Genomic DNA, 16,847 nt, shown 5'->3' on the forward strand with positions numbered 1-16,847 from the left:
ATCCAGCCAGAGACAGAGATTCCCTTTTATTTTCAATACATAAAAGGACTTTCCAGACTCATCACGGGGAGCTCTCATTCACATCACTGCTTTGGGCCCCCAGCAGAGACGACATCTCATCTACAGTCATGATTGTCACCTCGTCCCTGCCCTTTCAATTAGATGCTCAATTTCACCCCTTGTGTCCCATGGGAGACACAACAACAGCATCCAAGATTGGAATCCCCTAATCGTCACCCCCCCGCTCATACATACAGCTGGACCTGCCTCTTGTCTCCATTCAATTCTGGCTATTCAACTTGATAGAAGAGCATGTGACAGAACAATGGGTCCTACACGCTGCTAGACAACATCCAGGGGCCTTGTACAAAGAAATGCTTTGATAAAAAAGCTCTCCTCCCAGACTCATTTTGTCAGCCTTTAAAGAAACAAATTTCTTTAAAGAATTTCCCAGAAATATATATTTTTTGCTCGCTTCTACAGAAATTCAGCTTTCAGAGAGGAACGTGTGTGCATGTTTGAGTAAACGACTAAAAATTGTGCAAAATCCCCGGTTAAATTTCCCCTAACAAAACACCTTTACAGGATGGAGTGGTATGCCCTTATGAATTTGAGGAGCCAGAGTTATGAATACATTATACCAAACCTTAACCAATCAATTAGAGGAACATCCAAGTCAATGGATTACATTCATTTATGGCTTGCAGTAATACCCCGTGTCTCATGCTACATGCATATCTGAAAACCAGAAGTTACCAGTTATCCTATTTAAAATCAGTTCAAGCCTGTTCATCCCTTTTGCTGCTTTAATTGTTTGTGTGTCTATGGTAATACATCCTGTATTACTCTCTTAAGACATGGGTTTGAGGAGACATCTAGTGGTGGCGCTCGCTCATAACCACTAATATCAAATTGTTTACAGGCCAGTGAATTTATTGTTGACACCAGTCAGTGCATGACAGTAAAATGCCACTATAAGCACTAAAAAGAATGGCATTTATTGATCTGACAGCACTAATAAGGTTCAATGCAAGTAGTAGTAGACCAGTAGGACACAAACAGTGAAAGAGAATTTTTAAAAATATCTATTTTCTGTTACCTACATTGTAGAGGGTAACTTTGCCTCCACACCTAAACAGGAAAACGAGTAAGTCATTGGTTATAGTGGGACTCAGCAGGTGGAGGGAATCCTAAGATCTCTGTAGTGGCTCAGTGGGAAAAAGAATTCCAACTCATAACAATTAATGTGAGTGTTAGTAGATTTTCTTAGTGTACAGGCTGTGATCAGCTGACCTGCTGCTCTTTGTGGATTTACATAACTGAATTCAACAAGATGTCAGCATTTTCACAAGCTACCATGGGTGATGTCCATCCCCTGACACTATACTGTTTCTTTATACTAGACAGCATATAGCTGGTATACAGTTAGGATTCAGTTAATTAATCTAAGCATCATCAGTTTAAATGCAAATTCATCTCTGATGCATTTGCATTTAAACTTATTCTAACCATAAGAACCACAGCCACTTTGATACAGTCCAACAAGGTGCGTTAATGCAAGCTACCCTGTTTATCCTGGGCAAAATACCCCAAATATTCATGCAACATTTGAATGGCACAAAGTTAGTATAGCTTAGTTTGTTTCACAAAAATGAAAACACATAATCTATCAAAACAAGACATTGCATATAAGCTTTAAATTTGCAGTTCATCAGAGTCACTGAGCACTTCTTACCTTTAAATACAACCTCTCTTCTTCCTCTCACGTCCTGTCTGTCTTCCTCCATCTCTCATTGAATTTATCACGCACGCTTTTCTCTCCCTAGGAAATCCAGACCTTTAGCTAGCGACACACTGTGCGTCAAACTGCACACAAAAAGTTTGCGTGTTTTTGCTGATAGAAACGTTTAATTTGTACTTACCTGCCACTTAACAAAACGTTACTTCCGTTATGCTCGCTCCTCTTCTGTGGCGCTAGCTTGATTCTGAAGTACCGCGAACACAAATTGCGGACACCTGCACTCCTTCCGGCCCACCTATAAGCTATAAATGAACCTTTGAACCGAAAGTAACGAGACTGTTTTGCATATGTAATTAGTAGAAAATACGCACATTTGTATAAAAATGTAGGTAGTAAAAGTAAAAAGTTGTCTGAAAAATAAAAAATCAAATAAAGTACAGATACCTGACAATTCTACTATTTGTACTTGGTTACTTCTTAAGTACTCAAGTACAGTAACAAAGTATTTGTACTTCATTACTTCTCACCTCTGCTTTTAAGCCACTGAAAATGTTCTAATGTGAGGCACTCTTTCACCATCAGGAGATTGAAAACTATCGCTCAGCAATGTCTAGGATGGCAGAAGACATAATAACACTTAGGACACAGGTGCTGTCTTTGGAGGCAGAAAACAGTCAGCTCCGCAGTGATCTGTCTCTGCAGCAGGACCTTGGACGAGATCTTCTGGCCGACACTGACATTGATGTCATGACCAAGGCTGAAATTGCTGACCGAATAGGTACAAAAGTAATATATCACTCTAACTTCACTCTCTGGTAGCTTGTGGTTCACGGGGGCATTTAAAAGTAGAGTTTATGTTTTAAAAGTAAAATGGGAGCCAGAGCCTTCAGCTTTCAGGCCCCTCTCCTGTGGAACCAGATCCCAGTTTGAACTCAAGAGATACACACACATCTAATTTTAAGATTAGATTTACAACTTTCCATTTCGCATATATAGCTTATAAGTCTAAAGCTTATAGCTGGGGCTGGATCAGGTGACCCTGAACTCTCCCTTAGTTATGCTGCAATAGGCCTAGGCTGCTGGGGGCTTCCCGTGATGCTGTGAATGTTTCTTCTTCACTCACTGGGTGTTTATACATCACTCTGCATTTCATCATTAGTTATTTCCCCTGTCATCAATTTTCCTTCCCAGTGTTGCCCATTACTTCTTCATGGGGGGTTTGTCTGATTGTTGGGATTTTCTCTGCGTTATTGTAGGGTCTTCGCCTTACAATACAAAGTCCCTTGAGGATGTTGTTGTTGTGATTTGACACTTAAATAAATTTAACATTTAGGTTTTACTCAGCTTTATATTATCCACACACCATCATTTAGTCTTAGAGCAAAATTTTAAACTCCTAAGAAGTTAAGAGCAAATAAAGGACTAGGTGCTCATCCACTAAAGTCAGATAATTTACCACCCAGCTAGCTCTCTCTCAGTGCCGTAACAGACTTAAGGTCATTTCCTTGGCAGATGAAGTCGTGACATCCAAGGCTGCTCAGCATGCGTTAATCCTTGTGAGTGTCCATTCCCAGGCAGACTGTCATTTTGTGATAAGGAAGCTTATTTAGGCCATGAACCACGATAAGCTCCGTGTGTACTACAACCCTTATCTCCTGAAGGACAGTTTGTGGCCCTCGGTGAAAGGACGTTCCAGAAGGTCTCTTTGCTAACATCAAAAGCAAAAGGATAGGATTTAACTCCCATTCCTCCGAAAGATCCATTCAAATTCAAAAGTATATTGATGGATCTTTTGATTATTATTGGTCCAAAGCACATGGAATAAAACTGACATGTTATTGAAACTAGTGTGAAATTCGAACTCATTACTTAGATATGCTCAGCGATCGAGTTTTTAAGTGAATGTACAAAAAACACGTTCCCTGTAAGTAAGAGATGACAGACAGTTTCTGCAGTTCTGATGATTGTTCTGCTCTTTTTAAGCCACTCTAAAATTCAAGCTCGCCAGTGAGGTGAGCAAGGCCGCCACACAAAGGGACCGCATACAACATCTGCAGAACGAGCTCATCCGGGTTAGAAAACACACCACACACATTATGAATATTTTTAAAAATACGTCTCAGGAAAGTGTCTTTCCATTGATTATATAACTCGTATTGTTTTTTTGTGCAGAAAAATGATAGTGAGCAGGAGCTATTAAAGCTCTGCAGAGTCCTCCAGCAGGAGCAGAAGGATCTGCAGCATCACCAGAGTCACTTGGCAAAGATGGCAACTTTAGAGGCCACAGTGAAACAGCAGGAAGAGGTGAACAGTCTGTTACTAATCTAATTTCATGATAGTGAATATGCTTCTCATGTGACTAGCAGCTTATAATTCGCATGTGGGGATATTTATGTTTGTGCCATCCTTATTTTTAGGTCATAGAAAAAATGGAGAAAGCATTAGATGGAAAGCTCAGAGACAAGAATATTCATCGTGGTGACAAAAGGCTGATGCTAATGGAAAGAGGTAGGTGCACCCAGTGCGAACAATTATGGTCACAAAAGCACTGACACTGACTGGAGTGTCTGATCTCCTTTCATGCTGAGAAGATGGCCTTAAAAAGAAGGAAATGAAATCAGCCTCAGCAGCAGAGAATGGCCGTCTCAGAAAAGAGCTGGAAAGGATTCACCAGCTGCCTGCACCACTCAAAACACAGCAGTCAGACCAGGTACTTCTTAAACTCCTTAAATATGCAAATGACTATGATAGTATCCAAATTTTCCCTCGCAACTCCTAAAAGTGACACCTTTTTTTTCTATTTTTACACTCAAGGAGGAATGGAGTTTACGACATAAATTGGAGAGGGCTGAAGCACGAATCCAAACACTGGAAGCTCAGGTTAAGAAAATATAAATAAGATATACTTGGTCTAATTATTTATTTCCTTATAAATATATATATTTTTTTCTTTGTATCTTTAAAGCTGGAGGAGAACGCTAAAGTATGGGGGAGAGAGAAGCAAGAAATGCTGACCAAACTGAGCGAGCACAGGCACGGCTTCATCCGGACATCCACAGCAATCCTTCAAAATGTTCCTTCGGTCAGTCAGGCCTCACCCTTCTCCATATAATTATGGTATGAAGGGATTTAATATTCTCAAATACTGCATGTTACTTCCTACAGCTCCTTATACCAGCAAAGAGGACAGCAGAAGCAAAACCTGTAAAAAGACCTGCAAATGAATTGAACTGTTGATGGGACACAGAGTCTGTGATTTAAAATTTAGATCTAATTCAAATGTGATGATTTAATCTGAAAAAGTGTGTTTAAAATGTAAACCATAGACAATTACATATAAAAACAGATACTTTGTATCAGTTGTATTTTTTTATTCATCATTGGTACATAAATGAACATTTTTGCCAAGTACAAGTGGAATAAATTTGCACAATGCATTCCTGATCTTTAGTATATTTCACACACAGAGTACATGTCACTGAGGTTTTTGCCTCAGTATTTCTTTAACTTATTCCTTCCTTCCTTCCTTCCTTCCTTCCTTCCTGTGTTTTTCTTGCTCTCCCTACAACTCTAAGGTTGGAAGATTTTCATTTGTTGTTCATATTGTGGAGTTTTGTGAAGCCGTTTACAGTTAATTTCATCAAACACGATGTTACTGACTTGCTTGTACAGGTTTCAGAGTCAATATTATGGGCTTGTCTGGCACGAGAATTAGCTCAAAGGTGCTCTTTACTTCCACATGTTGCTGTTTCTCCACTCTGAAGTTCTCGAGAATCTGCAAAGGTAGCACAGACAGTTTGTATGATGTCAGTGTGCCACATATATATGGAAATACTGCTGATTATTTTCTTTATATCTTACGTGGATAAGAAAGAGTTGCATCTCTGCTTCAGCTATTCTTCGTCCTAAACACTGACGGGGCCCAAAGCCGAAGCCCAGACTTCTGAAGTAGTGGGTCTCAGTCCTCAGCCAGCGAGAGGGCTGATACTGCTCCGGACGAAAAAACACCTTGGGGTGTCTTCCCATAGCATATAGCCCTAATTGGACCAGAGTCTGAATACACATACAGACATATACAGACACAACAACATGCATGACAGTTTGTATGAAAATGGTCAAATACTCAAATATAAATACATCATTTATATGTTTTTGTGCCTCCTACCCCAGCTGGGATGTGATAGTTTTGAATAATTATGTCTTCTGCTATGTATCTTTGCAAGTTCACTGCCACCGGATGCAACCTGAGACACAGAAAGAAAACCACTTTTATAAAAGAAAGACAAACTAATGAACTAAGAGAATTGCAAAAGTTCATTCTGATAAAGTGTATCTTTTCTGGTCTTATCTTAAATGTCTTGAACATGTGTTTCAGTCACCTGAGTGTTTCCTTCAAAGCACCTTTGACCAAAGGGATCCGCTTCAGCATCTCCAGCAAGTCTCCCTGACTTTCGGCCCGAGCTGCAGCCACCTCTGCCCTGAGCTCCTCCTGGAGGTTGGGGTGCCTGGCTAATTCATACAACGTCCACAGAAGCGTTATAGAAGTCTGTAACACAACCAGAAGCAGCCTTAAAAATCTGGATAACAGTCACACAGTTCCTCATACTTAAATTTTTTTTTTCTCCTTACTGTATCTACTCCACCCGCCATCAGTTCAGTGACACTGGCTTTGATGTCTTCAATGGACAGCTTGTCCAGCATGAGCAGGCTTGCCAGGACTCCTGGGTATTTCTTTGGAGTGCCTGCATCCTGATGCAGCTTCTTGTAGATGTTCTGGATACAGCGGTCCGCTGATGCAACGAAAGGACAGAAATGAAACAAGAAATTGCACCACAGTAAAAGCAAAAACTGTATTTTGAAATTTCAGAATTAAATTTTCAACCTATGTGTCCCACCGTGGTTGAATATGCCATCCCAGGCCTCCACGTGGTGGCGCCACACCTTTGATCCAGTCTGCTTCAAGAGAGCAGGAGGTATGTACAGCATGGGTGAGGTAGTCTTGAACATAAGGGTGATGCAGTCAATGAAATGCTGAGCTTCTGGGTCAATGTAGTCCAGCATCAAACCCAGACGCTCACCATACAGCACTGAGCTCACCGCTATATTGGACAAAACAAACATGAGATAGAAACAAGTGATGTGTGATTGAGTTTAAAAAAGGCAGGAATAATTAGAATTGAATATTTTAAATAAATGTTAGTCTTACATTCTAATGCATATTTAAAGAGTTCTTGAGAGAGGTCAGTGGTCCACTTGTTCTGGCCAGTTCGCTTGATCTTTTTGTGAACTCTGGCCACAAAATCCTGGCCCACTTCATCCAGCAAAGGCACAAAGTTTTCCAGCATCTTCAAGGAAATCACCTCCTTGTTGAGAATCACACGGTTTGATCTCCAGTCTTCTCCATTCCTGTGTGACAATGAGATTTTAAATTATTTTAAAGTATTTAGCTAACACCGGTAATGCTTACTGAAGAGACTGGTTTTGTCAAAGTGTTTGAATAGTGGAAGAGTTGGAAGAGGACAGTAACAGGACGTACTTAAGAAGAACTCCATATTTGCGATTTCTGTAATCTCTGTATGATGTCCATGGTTCAACCTTCAGCCTTTTAGGATAATGGCCCTCTGCTTTGAAGAGGATGGCAGCATCCTCGGGGTTGATGATATTTACACTTTCATAAGAACCTATTTTTTCTCTGCCATACAAAAAACAAGAAAAGAAATTGTGAGATGAACATTTGACCTTGGAAATTGTAGGTTACAGGTTTGTTTTTTTGTTTTCTTAAAACCCATCACGTTTTGGTCAGCCATGTGCAGTAATTTTTTCATTTTATGTAGAACGAATCAAACAGCCTGGACTCCTTTACCTGTAAATGGGTCCAAAAGTGTTGAAGTTCTGCAACGTGAGGCGGTGAAGATTTCTGAAGCCATCCAACTTCCAGAAATTGTACAAGTTAGCCCAGCCATTCTTCCACAGTCCAGGAACTTCATTGAAAGGCCTGACGACGCTGCTGCTTTCTGAGCATGCCTGTCTGATCACCGGCATGCTGCTGCTGCAGCGCACACCTGTTGCTGTAAGCTCCTCTGCCCAGCACAGCGGCAGCGTCACAGGGCTACGCCAAACACTCCACTTGGCCATCTGAACAACAAAAAATGCTCACTCCGCTCCACCTTCAGCAACTACTCTGGCTCTGCCAAGGACACCTGGTGCAAAAAGGGAGGCGAGAGGCTGGTCTATAGAGTCGGCCCCCCTTTCTGCCCTGATCAAGGCTTTCTAGTTGAACCTCACAGAATAGACCAAAGAACTGATTATGACAGCTCTGCTGCATTACTGAAGCTTTTATCTAGTTTCACAACTCTTTTTATAATCATGTTTCAAACAGTGTTGCATAAAATAACCTTCAGAAAGCACGTTATCTTTGTAAACAAGCATTTACTTGGAATTTGTGAGAAATTATAAGAATATTACAGAAATTCAGTCACAGCATACATGAAAAACACAGTTTATAGTTAAAATTAAAGATTTAATAAATTAATTAAAATGTACTATAGTTGATGTTTCTTAAGTAGCTTTATGAGTTCTTCCAGCTTCATGGCTGTTTTAATGTCTCCCTGGACTTTAAGTCTGCCACTTGTAAAAGCAGCTATTGGTCGCAGTTCACCCTGAAACATGTCCAGAAGGTCACGGTCACTCATATTCAGGGTTACATCTGGTTCTCGACACAAGGACCCTTCCCCAGCTGCACCGCTACCTAAAGTACAAAGAGAAATAGACAGATTTCATTTTTTTATGTTTTCGTACACACATTTAGCGCCAAGTAAAAATTCCATAATCATGACATTTATCACCTTGGCTCAGATCCACATAGTAACGGTGCTGTTGTCCATCTCCTGAGCTGATGTCAAACTGATAACAGGCCCCAACCTGGCGGACCAAAGACTCAGAGAGGAGCAGCTTGACTTTGCTGAGCAGCTCTTCAACACAACCTGGTGTGGCAGTGACAGACTCGGCAGCACTGCTGAGCTCATCCGTAAATGCTATGCTGTCCTCTGAAGAAAGAGGTGAAGATTACAGCACTAATTATGGAAAAGATGCAAGAAGATTTTTTAAGTGTTCTGTCTTACCCTGCTGAGGCCGTGATGTGGCACCGTGGCTCAGAAAGTGCATGGCCAACTGCTGAATGGGGCCAGTGAGGCCTTCAAGTCCAGGTGCAGAGGGCATAATCAGGGGGGCAGAGGGGCTCTCCTCTGGGGCTTTCAGTAGAGAACCAAGGGTAAGCTCTACTCTATCCACCTCCAGCCCCCAAGGACGAGTCATCTCGTTTATGTCCATCTGTAAACATGAAGCATGAATGTAAACATGAACTGATACAGCAAAAGAAATCAGCGCAGAGTAGCTAAAGCATGTCCTCACCCCAAGATATTCCCCTAATTTCACTCTCTCAGTTTGAATCTCCCTGACGGTCTTCTTGGCCAGGCTGTGGGTCAAAGCCTTCTGTGCCGTCATTCTGGTGGAAGCATTGAGATCCTGGACTGACACCACTGACAAGACTGGGTTCCAGATCCTGAACTGGATGTCTGCTCCCACTGACAACACACCACCATCCCGAGTAGTCACCTATAACAGCACAGTGTACTGACAGCTGAATTTACATGAAGCCAAACTGGCAAACGAATTAGTACATAAGCATCTCCGCTTAAGTAAATAACATTCACAGCTCCTAAGAGGAATGGCTTTGCAAAAATCTGAAGCTCAATTGAATATAAATTATGCCATCAACTTGAAGTTTGAATTGTTTTTGTCTTTTTTTTAAGTGTATTAAAGGTAAGAATGACAGGCTAAGCCATATGAGAAGGAAGAAAGTATCTCCAGCACACACAAAATAAATTTCATGGAACTGAAGTTACTGCTTTTAAAACATTTTTAAATGGTAAATGATGCGTATAAGATGTGTTTTACCAGTATTCAGAATTCAAAAGTGTTGTGTTACAGTGTGGCAAGAGCAGAAAAATCAGCTGATCTTATGCAATCAGAAACCAGGAAACAACGGCACATAGATTATGTATTTCATCCTATGCTAACCTCTCCTGTGGCTTAAGGATAAAAAGATATAATGTAACACTTCTTTAGCTATTAATTATCATGTACTGTACATGTATATGGGCAGAGTGGATCTCATCCAAAAGACTATCAAAACCATGTTTAACAAACATGCTGAATCATCTTTTTATTTATCTTTTTAAATGCCACAGGCCAGCTATACCAATAATACCATGTCTGGCAGTTTACCTGGCAAGGGGGGATGTTGAAAGCACGGGTGCGCAGATCTACTTTCTGCCACTGATCAATGAGAGGCAGCACAAGGACGATACCAGGGCCCTTTGGAGGACATATTCGACCGAGACGAAACACTACTATCCTCTGGTAGTTTGGCACAGTCTGAATTGAAAAAAAAAAGTCTGTTTATTCTCAACAAGTGAGTGGAGATGCTATGGGTGCAATTTTAAGCCAAACTTACTTTCAGTACAAACCATCCCGTTATTGGAAAGGTTAAAAAGGTGCAGATGTAGACCAGGGAGATGACAACTAGGTTGCAGATCCACGACAACCATCCCTGGGAGGTGTCTAAAAGGGAAGAAACCCCAAGAAGGGGTTATTTTCATTACTGATGGTCAAGTTAAGTCACTCGCACCAGAGCTATGCAGTGTACAAAGTGTGCTAGTATGCTAAAGTATATGAAATATAAAATAAATGTAAATAAATAAATATAAGGAACAAATGATTAAAGTATTGTGATAATGTCATATCGTGGGCTGTCTGATGATTCCCACCTCTAATATATGAGACATTTCATTATATTCTTTGTGTATTTTGATATAATTTATGTTGACGAAAAAGAAGTTAAGTGTCTGTCTTACTTTCTCTTTGAAGTGAATAACAATCGTACCCTAAACCACAAATTATGTCCCCCTAAACCAGCTCGTGTTAACTAGTGTCCTACCTGTGAAGTCGTTTTCAGTAACATTGGGGATGTAGTCAAACGAAAGGCCTTTGTGGTAGTTGTTAGAGTCCACAAACAGACCAGGAGTCCTCGGAGTGCTGAAGTCCCTTTGAGGGAGCAGGCGATACGAGTTTTTAAACATTGGTAATTTGAAATAATCGCTATCGCCTAATTAATGCACCTTCATATTTTTTATCGGGCACCGTGCAAATGTCAGCGCGCCAAAAACTTTGTTTTCACACACTTTTACGTTAGCTCGCTATGCTGATGCGCTTCCGTGTTTTTGTTTTGCTACGCCTCTGCTTCTTCCTCTTCTGCCACGGAGGCTGTCAAATAGCCTTTAGGCGCATTAGCGCCGTCCTCTGGATTGTGGGCGATAATCCCTAAAATAGGCCGGGTTGTGCCAAAAAGTGATCATCTGTCAAAAACTAATTTCCAAAGATTCGATGTGTTTTTTATGTGTAATGTCTTTACTTATATTAGTAAATAGACTTGAGTGAACAGGATTTACAAAGGGGTTATATATAACATTTAAAATGTACCTGTTTTAAACACCTGCACTCTAGACATATTGAAGACGGAGGGCCACAAGTGAAAACATATATTAAATAAAAACATTATTAAATAATTAATTAAATTAATTCATTTTGCAATTTTGCAGGTCTTCTGCAATTTGGGTCCCTCACATTCTAAAGGTAGGTGGGTGAAGCCCCTCCTTTCATTACACTGCATGTTTATAATCCACCTGTTAAGGTAACATGGACATATTAAAAGTACTCCACTATATGTTCGAGTCACAGTTTTTTGTTTTGACCCCAAAGCCTATTTTTATGCACTATACATTTTCCTTATGAATTAAATGTTATCTCTTTTATTTTGAAGGTACTATGCACAATATTAACATAATGATAATAATAAGAAAAATTAACAAATATACTGCACTGCCTCACCCCTATATTACTCATTTGTACAAATCAACTTTTAAATTATGTATCTGAAGTAGTGTTCTAAACAAATGTATGATATGATATGCATGAGAATGTGATGCTCTGTTTGCTCTGGTACAAAACGTGGCCTACCACAGAGCTGTTGCACCTGTGGATATAATTATCTTTTACCCAGTATAAATATGGTTTTCTCTTTCTGTGTCATACTTTTAATATTTTTCAGACCATCTAGAACAACCTGATACATTTAATACAATTCAACAAAGAAAATGATGGTCACAAAACAGTTGGAAGATAAACCTATCAGAGCTCTTTGGTTTCTGTTTCAAACATGTGTTATACATGTTCTTCTCAAAAGATTAATACTTTTTATGCTGAATTCTATATTTTATAGTGTTTATTGCATTATTTATTTACTCTATTTGAATCAAATAGAAAAAAAAATCCCAGAAATCATTATACTCGACAATACAACTTCATATTTATAGACATTTAAAACATTTAAAAACATGTTTGCTGGCATGTACTGTTATTTCGCTTGTTACTCAGTACACTGAATGATTAAGTCTAGCTGTAAGCTTCACAAGACGACTTTGTGGTTGTAACTTAACAGAAAAATGTGCTTTAATAGAATGCCATAACCAGAAGTTGCCTTTGTCTTGAGGGAAAAAAGCACAGTTTCACATAAATGTCTCTGATCCATTCATGACTGTGTTTTTCAAACAGTAATATGTCAAAATATCTTTTGTCATAAAGGCTTTTTTGCATTAAACATGAAAGAAGTCATCAGCAGAATGCATGAATTACACAGTCACACAGCTTGCAGGAAGTTTTCCTCCGTGTGCTTAGTTTTTGAACATGTCACACAGCAGCTTCTCCATGGGTGTGCTGCCAATGGTCCTCTGAAAGAACAGCTTAGCGATCTTCTCTGAATTCACAAAGCGGAGGGAAGGCAGCAGAAGAATTAATTTCCCAAACCTTGTTGGACAAAAACAAAAAGAGTGCGAGCTTAATGTTTCTGTGGCGGGGAGAGATTTGACGTTCTCCAGCTGTTATTATGTTTGAAGATTTTGTGGTATTTTGTTAGAAAAGAAAGTGCAGTTACCTGGCACCCTGGTTGGGATACACTGAATGGATGTGCTGACCCAGCAGCACCTGTGACTGGGCCTGCAGATTCTCCACCTGTTCTGGATCTTTAAGGTTGCGGATCTCTGCGTGGGAGATTCAAACAGCAGACATCGGTTTGGTGATCCAGAAATCAGTGACTACCATCGCTGCATCAGTGATTCCTTACCTGGCTTAAACAGCACAATGGCCTTCAGACAGGCAAATTCTGTCGGGTCAACAGTCAGGGCTTTAAAGCGACTAAAGACTTCTTCTAAGATCTGCAGGTCAGCAGTAAGAAGGTTGATATTGGCTTGCTGTGGGGTAGAAAGGTCTGGCAGAGACAAAAGAGGACAGCTGTCCATGGGCAGAGACCACTGGATGGCACACAGGAGGAACATCTCACTCCAAGCTTCTTCAAGAAGAATCACCTGAGGATTTCACAGAAATGTTGAGCATCTCATTAGTCTCACACACTATCCATATATGTTAAAAAAAAACATTTTAAGATGCAAATACACAAAGAAAAAATATCTGTCTACAGGCCTCACCTGGTCACGAAATGGCAAGTGAGCAAACACAGGCAGATTTTTTGCCCACTTGACTGACATGAAGAGGAGTCGTGCCGATGTCTCATACACATTCTCTGGACAGCTGGAGGTATAAGGGGACAAACGGCTGTCGAAGGGAGTGAGGTCCCTCTCTGAATTTGTTGTCACATCAATATTTTCCTCCACTGTGTAGCAGAAAAAGAGACATAGGCATTACAATCCAAATATCCCACACCGTAAAGTCAAATCAAAAAGTCTGTTTTCAAAATATTTTTACTCATTTCAAGACAAATAGGTTTACACCTCTTTCTTCCAAGTTATTTTACCTCTTTCATTTGATCTTACCGTCCTCTGGCTCCAGTTTTGCACAGGTCTCTGCAGTCAGCAGGCTGACCATAAAGCGGTGGTTGTTACTTATGTTGCTGCAAGGTTTTACTGTGGCAGAAATTGGAGCTGACGACGTGACCAAAGGCCTGGAGATGACTGCTGAGTAGGTGTCAGAGGGGCTGAGCGCTTGCGTGGTGACCAGGTGCTCCCTTTTGGTTTCGACATTTATAGAGTCCGGACTGACGTGAGCTGTGCTTCGAGGCTGTCGCTCATTCTGCACAGCTGCCACAACAAAGCGCAGGAAAAGCTACACCATCTCACAGTGAGGCTTTAGGTATTTCATATCAATACGCACAGATAATATCTACAAGGTCTGCTTTTTCTGAGTTTCTCACCATCTTTGTTCATGCCAGCCTGGAGGCACTTCTTTAATCGACAAGCTTGGCACTGGTTTCGATGCGCTTTGTCAACAGGGCACCTGCCATTTCCAGCCTGACACCTATGAAATAAAGACACAGACGGAGTTCAAATGCACCTCCTTAATTGTCATATGATTGTTTTCCTGTTATGTACAGCTGCCTTTCACAGAGCCACTTGCCCACCTATAGACGAGTCTTCTCCTCACACTGCGCTTGAAGAAGCCGCTGCAGCCGTTACAGGCAAAGATGCCATAGTGTTTGCCACTGCTTGAGTCAGAGCAAACTTTACAAAGCAGGCCTTGGCCAAACGATTTACGCAGACCTTTTTCTGTAGACAATAGATAGTAGAAATACTTAAAATCATTCCAGATTCTTTTGAGCACCAACGCTGTTTTAACTACAGACTGATGTAAAATTAGCTCACTCTTTTACGCATTTTGAGCTTTGTGTCAGATTCTGTGTGTAAATCTTTGTATTTAAAACTTTGTGAGCATTAATTATGAGTCTAGTCTGCTGTACTGAGAAGCCTTTAACAATCATCATCTAAGCTTTCTAAAATCTTGCACATTTGTAGTAATTTGTAAGTAATGGCTCACCTGCTTGAGCTCCGTCTGTGCTCTGTTGCGTGAAGTCCTTCAAGGTGTCCGATGAAAACATGTTCATCTTTGAAATCTGCTCCTCCATCCTTACTGAAAGACATATAAACATAAGATGACTTCCTGTTTTGCATGAACTGTTTTCTGTGATAAAGTACTGGCCACAATTTTCCCAAAAACATGCTCATCAAAAGTTTTTTCTTTACACTACCTCACAGAAAGCTTCAGGGAAGATCCTTAAAGAATAAGCCTTGTTGAGTGATCTGGATACAGTGCTGATGTTCTTGTACTGCTTAAATCTGATGAAGGTGGGGTCAAGGGAGATACAACTCGCCGTCTTCTTTCTTTCTCTCTCTCCAGAATGAGTGTGAGAGCTTGAGTCGTCTGGAGGAAAACAAGGAGATTAGCACCAGGCGCTGTGTAAGCAAATGCTGATTTGTCATCCTCTTAATCTTTACCGTCTATAAGGGTAAATCAATCAGTCACACCACTTACAGGCACTAAGTATATTCATTCCTCTTTCTTCTCTCACTCCTTCTTTCTGTCTCTCTCTGGTTATTTTGTTAGTTGTGGTTCCTAGAATATTTAAAAGTAGGATGGGAGGCAGAGTCTTTAGCTTTCAGGTCCCTCTTCTATGGAACCAGCTCCCAGGTTGAATTTGGGAGACAGTCACCCAAGATTAGGCTTAAAACTTTCCTTTTTGACACAGCATATAGTTAGGGCTGGAACAGGTGATCCTGAATCCACTTTTAGTTATGCTGCAATAGGCCTAGGCTGCTGGGGGTGTCCCATGATGCACTGAGTGTTTCTACAGCACTCGACATCTAATCATTAGTTATTGTTTATTTCCAATTTAAAGTGCATTGAGGGGACTGCTCTTGTGATTTGGCACTATATAAAAAACAGAATTTTCTCTTAGATTGTTTTGTTCCCATCCTGTTTTGTTCTGTTCTGCTGTGAACGATGTTCCCACATTACTACAATCAGTCTGGCTGTATCATGCCAAATGATATTACAAGACAGCAACTTTTTCTCCCTAAAAACATCAGTGTTGGTTTATTTGCTCATGTGTTCAGAGATGCAGTTTAGCCTTATGGCACTACAGTTCTGCGCTGCAAGGATTTTATGAGTGTCACTGTAAGCATGATTTGCAGAAGAAATTTCCTGCTAGCAACAGCCAACAGGCAAACTATTATATTAGTGCTCATTAGCAGCAGACTGTCTTGTTTTGCTTTGTTTTATACCAGAATTAAGATGTTCCTTCTGTGCCATATTGGCTCTGTCAATGACATTACAACCTCAAGAGAAGATAGCCACCCCAAATTAGCAAAAGAGCTTAACCTTCAATGAAATGTGATCTCCTTCTGGGTGAGGGGTCACGAAAGAGCATAATGAGAAGAAAAAGAATTAGCACAAAGATTGAAAGAGCAGCAAAGGGTTGAACCTTAATTCCATTTTACTGCCATATGGTGGCTTTTCTCTGAAGCCCCCGTCTGCCTAATTGAGTGATGCAACTTATTTTTAAGAAAATTTGAACTAGATTAACTCAAATGAATCCTTTCTTGCCTTGAATGGCTTTATGGAAATTCTCATCTCTCAAAAATCTAAAGAAATCTGCACACTATTTTCTGTATTGAATATTGCATATAGCTGACCACATATAACACCATAACAAAGACACTAATACTAATGATTCCTACAGTCTCCATAGACTGAATTATATAATGTCAGTCACTCTTGAATTTAAGAGACGAACATAGCATTGAAAACAGAGCTCTTTTTGTTGCCCTAAACTGGTGTATAAATGGATTAAGCATGGGTCGTCTTCAAATTATTGTTGTGCACATGGGGCCACATAAACCCAGAACCTATAACACTCACAGGTTTGACACGCTGTGGTAGCTTGTGAAATTATATGAAAAGACTAAATGATAATTACAAAACCTTTTGTCAGTTATGTTACCATCAGCTTACGAGAGAATGAACAACTAAATAAACCTTTTTTCTACAAAAGGCAAAAAAAAAATTCTTAAAAAAAAATTTCAAACTGATTCTAACCAGAATAAAATAAAATCAGGAGAAGAGCCCACACTGCCCATCAGGGTTTGAAGGGAGGGAGACAGGACATTAGAAGGGAAAGACTGGTAAGGAAGTTGTACCGGCA

At 40.3% G+C, this 16,847-nt stretch overlaps 5 protein-coding genes across 6 annotated transcripts in view; 1 reads left to right on the forward strand and 4 right to left on the reverse strand.

The window, feature by feature from the left end:
- Positions 1–2,408, reverse strand: part of stra6 (signaling receptor and transporter of retinol STRA6) — a 63,491-nt gene extending 61,083 nt beyond the window's left edge. The window contains exons 1-3 of one of the 2 annotated variants that reach the window (XM_005928777.2): positions 2,269–2,408; positions 1,923–2,043; positions 1,736–1,822 (exon numbers count right to left, since the gene is read on the reverse strand). The gene's annotated coding sequence lies outside the window, so the exon portion shown is untranslated. Of the gene's footprint in view, positions 1–1,735; positions 1,823–1,922; positions 2,056–2,268 lie in introns of both variants that reach the window. The other variant, XM_014335651.2, reaches the window with a different exon arrangement.
- On the forward strand, positions 1,358–4,985 carry ccdc33 (coiled-coil domain containing 33). Its single transcript, XM_014335652.2, has 8 exons — positions 1,358–1,366; positions 2,306–2,519; positions 3,725–3,813; positions 3,914–4,045; positions 4,159–4,249; positions 4,333–4,451; positions 4,556–4,621; positions 4,707–4,985. Exons 1-8 carry the CDS (start codon positions 1,358–1,360, stop codon positions 4,851–4,853), a joined length of 867 nt encoding a protein of 288 aa, XP_014191138.2. The 3' UTR covers positions 4,854–4,985.
- Positions 4,986–5,091: 106 nt separating this feature from the next.
- LOC102297712 (cholesterol side-chain cleavage enzyme, mitochondrial) lies at positions 5,092–8,064 on the reverse strand. The gene is made up of 9 exons (XM_005928775.3): positions 7,605–8,064; positions 7,278–7,433; positions 6,948–7,147; positions 6,637–6,840; positions 6,371–6,531; positions 6,121–6,287; positions 5,907–5,985; positions 5,603–5,794; positions 5,092–5,516 (listed from the first exon to the last, which is right to left on the reverse strand). Exons 1-9 carry the CDS (start codon positions 7,874–7,876, stop codon positions 5,394–5,396), a joined length of 1,554 nt encoding a protein of 517 aa, XP_005928837.1. The 5' UTR covers positions 7,877–8,064; the 3' UTR covers positions 5,092–5,393.
- An 89-nt stretch (positions 8,065–8,153) lies between these two features.
- stoml1 (stomatin (EPB72)-like 1) lies at positions 8,154–11,066 on the reverse strand. The gene is made up of 7 exons (XM_005928774.3): positions 10,740–11,066; positions 10,257–10,363; positions 10,028–10,177; positions 9,152–9,355; positions 8,863–9,070; positions 8,587–8,787; positions 8,154–8,489 (listed from the first exon to the last, which is right to left on the reverse strand). Exons 1-7 carry the CDS (start codon positions 10,879–10,881, stop codon positions 8,284–8,286), a joined length of 1,218 nt encoding a protein of 405 aa, XP_005928836.1. The 5' UTR covers positions 10,882–11,066; the 3' UTR covers positions 8,154–8,283.
- Positions 11,067–11,750: 684 nt separating this feature from the next.
- nr2e3 (nuclear receptor subfamily 2, group E, member 3) lies at positions 11,751–15,051 on the reverse strand. Its single transcript, XM_005928780.2, has 9 exons — positions 14,895–15,051; positions 14,684–14,776; positions 14,271–14,415; positions 14,064–14,167; positions 13,687–13,950; positions 13,342–13,526; positions 12,981–13,221; positions 12,792–12,897; positions 11,751–12,664 (listed from the first exon to the last, which is right to left on the reverse strand). Exons 2-9 carry the CDS (start codon positions 14,769–14,771, stop codon positions 12,532–12,534), a joined length of 1,266 nt encoding a protein of 421 aa, XP_005928842.1. The 5' UTR covers positions 14,772–14,776; positions 14,895–15,051; the 3' UTR covers positions 11,751–12,531.
- Between the last annotated feature and the right edge of the window lie 1,796 nt (positions 15,052–16,847).

Source organism: Haplochromis burtoni, unplaced genomic scaffold (genome assembly GCF_018398535.1).
Source record: "Haplochromis burtoni strain Fernald_Lab_line unplaced genomic scaffold, NCSU_Asbu1 Contig_114, whole genome shotgun sequence".
Classification (NCBI taxonomy): domain Eukaryota; kingdom Metazoa; phylum Chordata; class Actinopteri; order Cichliformes; family Cichlidae; genus Haplochromis; species Haplochromis burtoni.

Coding starts and splice junctions, on each gene's coding strand:
- ccdc33 (XM_014335652.2), top strand. Junction 4,046..4,158: donor CAGTGAAACAGCAGGAAGAG/GTGAACAGTCTG, acceptor CCTTATTTTTAG/GTCATAGAAAAAATGGAGAA. Junction 4,622..4,706: donor TCCAAACACTGGAAGCTCAG/GTTAAGAAAATA, acceptor GTATCTTTAAAG/CTGGAGGAGAACGCTAAAGT.
- LOC102297712 (XM_005928775.3), bottom strand. CDS start 7,876: ATGGCCAAGTGGAGTGTTTGGCGTAGCCCTGTGACGCTGCCGCTGTGC. Junction 7,148..7,277: donor AAATATGGAGTTCTTCTTAA/GTACGTCCTGTT, acceptor ATTGTCACACAG/GAATGGAGAAGACTGGAGAT. Junction 5,795..5,906: donor ACTATCACATCCCAGCTGGG/GTAGGAGGCACA, acceptor ATGTGTATTCAG/ACTCTGGTCCAATTAGGGCT.
- stoml1 (XM_005928774.3), bottom strand. CDS start 10,881: ATGTTTAAAAACTCGTATCGCCTGCTCCCTCAAAGGGACTTCAGCACT. Junction 10,364..10,739: donor TACTGAAAACGACTTCACAG/GTAGGACACTAG, acceptor CTTCCCTTTTAG/ACACCTCCCAGGGATGGTTG. Junction 10,178..10,256: donor CGGGATGGTTTGTACTGAAA/GTAAGTTTGGCT, acceptor TTTTCAATTCAG/ACTGTGCCAAACTACCAGAG.
- nr2e3 (XM_005928780.2), bottom strand. CDS start 14,771: ATGGAGGAGCAGATTTCAAAGATGAACATGTTTTCATCGGACACCTTG. Junction 14,168..14,270: donor AGGAGAAGACTCGTCTATAG/GTGGGCAAGTGG, acceptor TTTATTTCATAG/GTGTCAGGCTGGAAATGGCA. Junction 13,951..14,063: donor GGCTGGCATGAACAAAGATG/GTGAGAAACTCA, acceptor TTGTTGTGGCAG/CTGTGCAGAATGAGCGACAG.